Below are 7,036 nucleotides of genomic sequence, written 5' to 3' on the forward strand. Positions count from 1 at the left end.
CGTGAGACTGTCTTCAATTACACACAGAGGGAACTCTATCCCGGCAAAGGATTCACAAAAGGTCCCTGCCTTGACTCACTGGGGAAGTGCACACAAAAACCACAATGGAACTTTTCTCTGCACACTTTAGTGAAACTAGAATAGACACACATTACTTAGTCTTATCTTTTGGATGTGTTCAGTCTAACTCAGCTAACATTCTGGAGTCTTCTTTGAGTCACAAAAAAAACTAATTGTTAAACATGACAATGTTTTTCTTGGATTTAATTATATACTTTCAATGATATAAAACAATTGTAACATTTTGAATTAGGGATAGTAATTAGTGGTATGTTAGAAGCCTAAATTGTGAACATATTTTCTGAGCAAAAATACAATTTAGTATGAAAACAAGCAGCTTTTAGCTAACAGTTAAGGTGCATTATCATCAGCTATAGAAACAAGCAGGTTTATTGGTCTCCCTGAAGGGGAAAATAACTTCTGGTAGATAATTCACGTGAGACTGAAATTACATTTTAGGTGGGCTGAGATAAAGAAAATGCACCGAAGGCATGTATATGGTATATACCTGACAAATGTTTGTTTGAATACTGCAACATTTTTGTGTGTCTTATAAAAGCATGTGGGATGGGCACTTGTAAATTACATGTACAGTAACTGTTTCTTTAAATTGCCAACTTCATCTACCTAACATGGCGCCCCCTTCTGGATTTGAGACCACAGTACACTAACCATCAAATCAAATTCATGTTCCAATGCTATTCTGGGAAAATAAATAAAGAAATGTGTAAGAAATTCTTTTTGCATGTTCCCAAACCTTTTTTTAAATTGTTTTATTCTATAGTTCTTCACTTAATTTCTATTTTCTCCTTTCATGTTAATTGGTATGCAGTAAGATAAACACCTATGTGAATTACCTACTACCAATGAAATCTGACACACATACCCTGGTAAATAATAATAATAATAATCCGGCAGGGTCCTGATTCCCTTACCCTTTCCAAATCATTAACATCAGGCCCTTTTTTTTATGGAACTGCAAAAATGCTCATCATTTTATTTAGACATGTTTGTTGTGTGTATATTGTTTGCCTTTTTGGATGGCCAATCATTTCATCAAGTCTTACTATAAAGTCTATATAGATGTACTCCAAAGCATCAGAAACAGAGTACACATTTATTAAGCCCTCATTTCCAGTTTAGAATATGTTCTATTAGACTGTAAGTATGATTGGACAGTGTGAGACTTATGTATGCTTTAATATATTTTATTACATGGCTTAGTTGAATACTCGATTCTGATGGGTCGATTCAGAATACGTGACACGTTGTTAATCCAGTAGTGCAGACCGCTGTCAAGGATTTATTGACCGTTGTTAAGGACGCTCACATCTGCAGAAAGTCCGGTCTATTTAACTGTATACAGTTCGGCCGAAAAGCAGACTGCATGCAGTTTGCTTTTCAAACTGTTTGCTTGTCTTTAGTTTTCCGTTCTCTACCGTCTGAGAGCAACATTGAGGATTTTAATATTCATTTTAATATATTTGGAGAGCACAGTAATGTGGATGAATGGTTAGTGGCTGATGAGTCCCCAGCGAAGAAAATAAAAAGACAAGAGGGACAAGAAAACAGCGGAGAAGTAACGGGGCATCCTCAACACGGAGCTGCGGTCCTTTTTACGCAACGGTCCAGACATAGACAACAAACGGCAAAACATATTCAGTTGCCAGTTACTTTGGCATTAGGGCAGGGATATCTAGATACTTCCGAAGGTTTGACATAATGAATTGTGCTACTTTTAAAGCAAGCAACGATGTTTTCAAATCTGTAATCAAAAAGGTCCGCAAAAACGCTATCGAAGCAGTTCCTGCGGTTTCTACATAGTTCAAACGGTAACAACGGACTATTTTTCTTAGCGGATGCATGCCATTCTAAATCAATAAAACTATTTATTAAATCAATAATACTATTTTTTAAATCAATAAAAACATTTTCTAAAAAAGCATTTCAATTAATATTGGGAGTCATATCGTTACTTTGTTGAGAATGTGGCCTTGTAATAAGCGGGATAAGGTGCAGCGACTTTGTCATTATGGGTAAAAGAACATGGGTTCTTTTACCCATAATGACCGCCTCACTGCACATTATCCCTTACATAATATATGAATGGACTACATTTTACACATTGTGTCTTTGATAACTTTCTGTTAGCCTTGTTGACAAAATAAGAAGAAAAGACAAACTTAAAAAAAGAAACGACCTTTATTGAAGACATTCTTCAATGTCAACAGCTGCTTTTGATATTAGAGTGGTATTCAAAGAACAATAAAAAGACATTGGGACGTCACATAAAAAAATATTTTTCAAAATAAAGAATACATTACCAACTCGGAATCTTATTTTTGAGTTGTAACACCTAAAGACTATTTACTTTTATACTGATTTTAAGTCCTCCCTTACTGTTACATATAGCAGGAGATAGTACTAGCACTAGAAAAAATCCCAAAGAAAAGATATGTAGCGTTAACTTTACAAAAAAAGGAGAATAACACTGTACATCTTAGAAACATTAAATATACACATGTTCTTGTTCAATCTGACTTATGTTTCAAGATGGTGAATTTAATATAGTAGGGTTATATGGCATAAACAAAAATTCAGGTCCCACCCCCATGTCGTCTACTCATCATCGTCATCATCATCATCTTCCTCTTCATCTTCGTCATCATCATCATCGTCGTCGTCCGCTGCCGCTGCTGCTGCAGGAGGTGCTGCGGCCTCAACTGTGCCCTTTGTGCGGTATGCAAGGACATCCTTTGGAGGCAATCAAGATTGTTACAGAGGATCTAAATATGATTATCAGATTCAAGAAAAAACAAGTTGAGCTTTGTCAATTTACCTTGTCATACTTCTCCTTCAACTTGGCTCCCTTCCTCTCGTATGGCTGTTTGTTCTCTGCAGAGGAGGTGTTCCACATCTCTCCCAACTTCTTTGCAGTGTCCCCAATAGTAAGTCCAGGGTGCTCGCTTTTTATCTTTGCGCGAAAGTCACCGCAGAACAGGAAGAATGCAGACCTGAGGGGGGAAATGTATCAAATAAGTTAAAATATCACAGTCCACTCGGCACTGTCAAAAGTGCAGCAATTTTATTATGGTCCCTTACGGTGGTCTCTTGGGGGCATTGGGGTCCTTGAATCGCTTCTTCCTCTGGCCGGCTGGGGGATCGTAATTCTGCATGTCCCTCTCATAACGCACCTTGTCTAGTTTGGCTAAATCTTCAAACTTGCCCTTCTCTTTCTGTGACATTGTCTATGGGAAGAAAAAACAGTGTTAAACATCATATAAGGCAATCACTGATGAAAACACATTTTGGATTATAAAAATAAAATTCAGATAATAACTCATGATTTTACCTTCCATCGCTCAGAGCATTTCTTTGAGAACTCAGAGAAGTTGACAGAGGCTTCAGGATGTTTCTTCTTATGCTCCTCTCGGCATGTTTGTACAAAGTAGGCATATGAGGACATTTTGCCTTTCGGCTTTCCCAAAACCTTCACCATCTTGGATTGCTAAATAAAAAGAAGAAATATAAGTATATGTTTTTAAAATAAATATATTCAAGTCTACTCATGCAGCAGCAGTGACAATATCTAAATATCACCCACATTAAAAAGGAGGCCTATTGCTTTGTCAGTTCCACCTATCGTTTAAACCGGGTGGTGGGAGGAGGGTCTCTGGGATGACTAATAAGTAACCCATTGTATGTAAGGACAACATGATGCTCTAATACAACACATGAGTGTCCTGGTATGTATTTCCAACATGCATTCACGGTGATAAAGTACAACGTTACTTAAAATACATGTGTGGTAACTATATTACCTGGTGACGTAATTAGCCTTTTATTAATATAACATGTAGATGCAAATATTAGCATTAGCTTCCACATCCTTTCATTGTTAGTCACCGTCCCTTGCAATTGCTTTGTGTCCCCTTGCCTTCATCATTAGCATTTAGCTAATGCTAGCTAGCGGGCATGACAAAGAGCTCATTTCAGGAGAAGATTATTAAAATGGCTGATTTGATTGCGAACAATTGCTATGCTATCACGTGCCCCCCGGCTCTTATAAGGCCTTTTTTACCTTAATGTATCGGCATCATATTGCAAATAATAGGGTTTAAAGTCTTAACAAAAGTAGAGATGTTCGCGGAGAAGGATGCTCCGCCTGCATCGCTCGGGCTGCTTCAGCACCAGCCGTGTTAACCTACGCTCACCTTCCAGCTAGCGTTAGCTTTTGTGATAGCAACACGGTCAGCCACCATTACCAGGCTAAAAGAGTAGCTATACGGGTTAGCTCACTACACCCTAGCGGATGTTACGATAACCAGATAGTAGTAGTTGACTTTCATTCAGGGCTATCCTTTTACGTGCGTCTCACCTTTATTTAGTTATCAATTTTGGTCAAAGCTAATTTCAGAGTTAGGTAACTGCGCAGCCAAGTTAGCTGGACATTATTTATCCTCAGCAGGAGCTTGATATCATTTTAGCATCCTCTCCAAGTCATGCAAATGCAATTTAGCAAAGCAGATATAAACTGTGCAAACCTGAGCGGTTCTATTCATGACAGGTAAACAATATCCCCTATTTGATACTTTAAAATGTATTATGCTTACCCCCGTAGCTCTGTGAGAAGCCAGCTCTACGTCGATACGTCCCAGACAATAGAAATAAACGCACCGGCTGTGGGGAGGATGCCTCTGTTTGTCCTGTGTGTCGGGCTCCGTCTGTTGGACATTGGCTGCCGTCAGCTCCTTGGAGTATCTTATTGGACCCGCGCTGCTTCAGCCCTGCTTGTTGTGCAGTTGGTTGTCCAAAACACGGCAGAGCTGTGGCGCTAAACTTGAAACAGCCACGCCTTTATTCTAGGGAAAGCAAATATTATAACAAGTAGAGTCATGTTGGAGCGGGAAACAAGAGCCAGCTTGAGAGATGTAATATGAGCCCATCTTCAGCCTACTATAGTAGGCTACAAATCATACCAGGCTACAATGCAATGCAACCGATTGAGCTTTTATTTCAATCTGCATTAAGGCTTGCATTGTCACTTGCATGTGCATGATACATTCCCATTTGCAAAATGCATTTCAAATGCCATTGTCATTTTAATAATAAAAACAAAGTTGATTAATGTTTCTACCTACCTCCAAATTATCAAAAAGGATTATACAACACTAAATATGTATTATTATAGTACTGGATTTAGCAGGATTTTACTGTATTGTTAAGATGGAGAATGTTTTTATTTTGAGGATTTATTAATCAAACCAGGGTAAAATTAGATTGTAATACTAAGATTAATGAATAGCTGTTGGGAAGGATTCTGAAAAATAAGACATAAAAGATCTGAATGATTTCCTTCTCTGAATAGTATCGTGTATCCGATATGTACTCAAATATCTTTGAAGATATTTTTACGATACATTGCTAAAAATACGTTTTCTTAAGACGTGAGAGGAGAGCATGAAGTAGACTACTTTATATTCAATCCTTTTTCACCTTTTGCACAGTAATTATATGTGGAAATGATATAGCTGTCATTAACAGTAAATGAGGGTTGTAGATAATAGCATGCAATTAAATTACTTTGTTAAATGTTTGGTTACTTTCCACCAGTGTCAGAAACAGACATAAACAGGGCAAAGCTGGCATGTTGAATTTGTATGTTTATGTTTATTAAGGATCCCCATTATCTTTTGCTCTTGACAAAAGCTACTCTTATGTAATGTTATGTAATGCAACATCTCCCCTGCTGAGGAGCTCAGTGTGGCCATTCAAATGTTGTAGGTCTCCATTACCACAGCACCTCAACACCCTGCTGGGATCCTTTCTGCCTCTGCACACATAAACAACTTTACCTGAAAAGACACAGAAAATCCACAGTTGTCAGTTATGCTTTTCAGCAAGCTATCCATGATGTGAACTATCATCTGGAAATGGAAAGGTGTTCATACACTGAAAAAAACTAAAGCAGAGGACACCAAAACAACGGTCACCAATGACAACACAAGGTAATGTAAAACCAATGATATGTAAAGATTGAATTTTCTTGAAAGTAAGGTTATTTTTTAGATTCGCAAAAACATGTTACATTTGATTTGGAATGGAATTTCTTATACATTGTCTATTAAATCTTGTTTTACTGTGATATAGCTTTATTTGGCGTATACTCCTTATTAAATAATTGGAATAATTCAAGGTATTATTTTGGACTGTTGCGGGTCACAATTTATTTTGATCAATCCTATCTTTGGTTCAAAGCATTATAATTAGGATACATAGAAGTGTATTTTTCATGCTCCCTTGGGGTAATTGTAATTCATATTATGGGTTCAAAGAAGACATTATTTCCACTGGAATAGTCTTATGTCATCCCTACTTTCCAACATATTTATTTTGTCTCCCTCTCTTTTGTAGATTTATTTGACATTTTGTACGCAACTTTCTCTGAACATTGTTCTCTATTGGGAAAAAAGATAACTGTCATAGTCATAGGGTCATAGTACATGGGTTTACAAAACTGTTTATGGGTGACAGTGTAGTATTTTAATCTTTTGCATTATTTGTTATTTGCTCAATTGATTTAAATGTTGTTTTTGTTTTTAGCTTTTTGTGCGCAATGCTCATTTTAAGAACGAATTAGAATTCAACGTTGCAATCTAATAATAATGTATTTCTTCTTTTTTTGTAGAGGGCAAGCAATGGTGGGATCCATATGAAACTTCTAATAAAAGACAATTTTTCTACCGGCCAAACTTAGCTGCAGAGATTGTGCTGTAAGTTATATTTATGTATTATGGTCTTCTGGTTAAGTTCTGAATGGGCATACACAAAATGTAGGATTGTTTTAGTGTGTGTTTAATTGTATGCCTACGAAATGCATGTGTAGGTGCCCAGCGTCAACTTCAATTACAGACTCATATTCACAGTCTGGACCTTTTGGATCAACTGTGTACAGCAAGGAGTTTTGTTGTAAGCC

At 37.1% G+C, this 7,036-nt stretch overlaps 1 protein-coding gene across 2 annotated transcripts; it reads right to left on the reverse strand.

Annotated features, from left to right (window-relative positions):
• Positions 1-2,243: 2,243 nt before the first annotated feature.
• Positions 2,244-4,895, reverse strand: LOC104966775 (high mobility group-T protein). 2 transcript variants are annotated; one of them, XM_010796061.1, is made up of 5 exons: positions 4,674-4,895; positions 3,413-3,568; positions 3,163-3,308; positions 2,900-3,074; positions 2,244-2,814 (listed from the first exon to the last, which is right to left on the reverse strand). In XM_010796061.1, the coding sequence occupies exons 2-5, from the start codon at positions 3,557-3,559 to the stop codon at positions 2,680-2,682; spliced, it is 603 nt and encodes a 200-aa protein (XP_010794363.1). In that variant the 5' UTR covers positions 3,560-3,568; positions 4,674-4,895; the 3' UTR covers positions 2,244-2,679. The 2 variants fall into 2 exon arrangements, with proteins under 2 accessions (XP_010794363.1, XP_010794364.1); XM_010796062.1 differs by lacking the exon at positions 4,674-4,895 and adding an exon at positions 4,142-4,166.
• Positions 4,896-7,036: the final 2,141 nt, after the last annotated feature.

Source organism: Notothenia coriiceps, unplaced genomic scaffold (assembly GCF_000735185.1).
Source record: "Notothenia coriiceps isolate Sejong01 unplaced genomic scaffold, NC01 NC01_scaffold00037250, whole genome shotgun sequence".
Taxonomy (NCBI): Eukaryota; Metazoa; Chordata; class Actinopteri; order Perciformes; family Nototheniidae; genus Notothenia; species Notothenia coriiceps.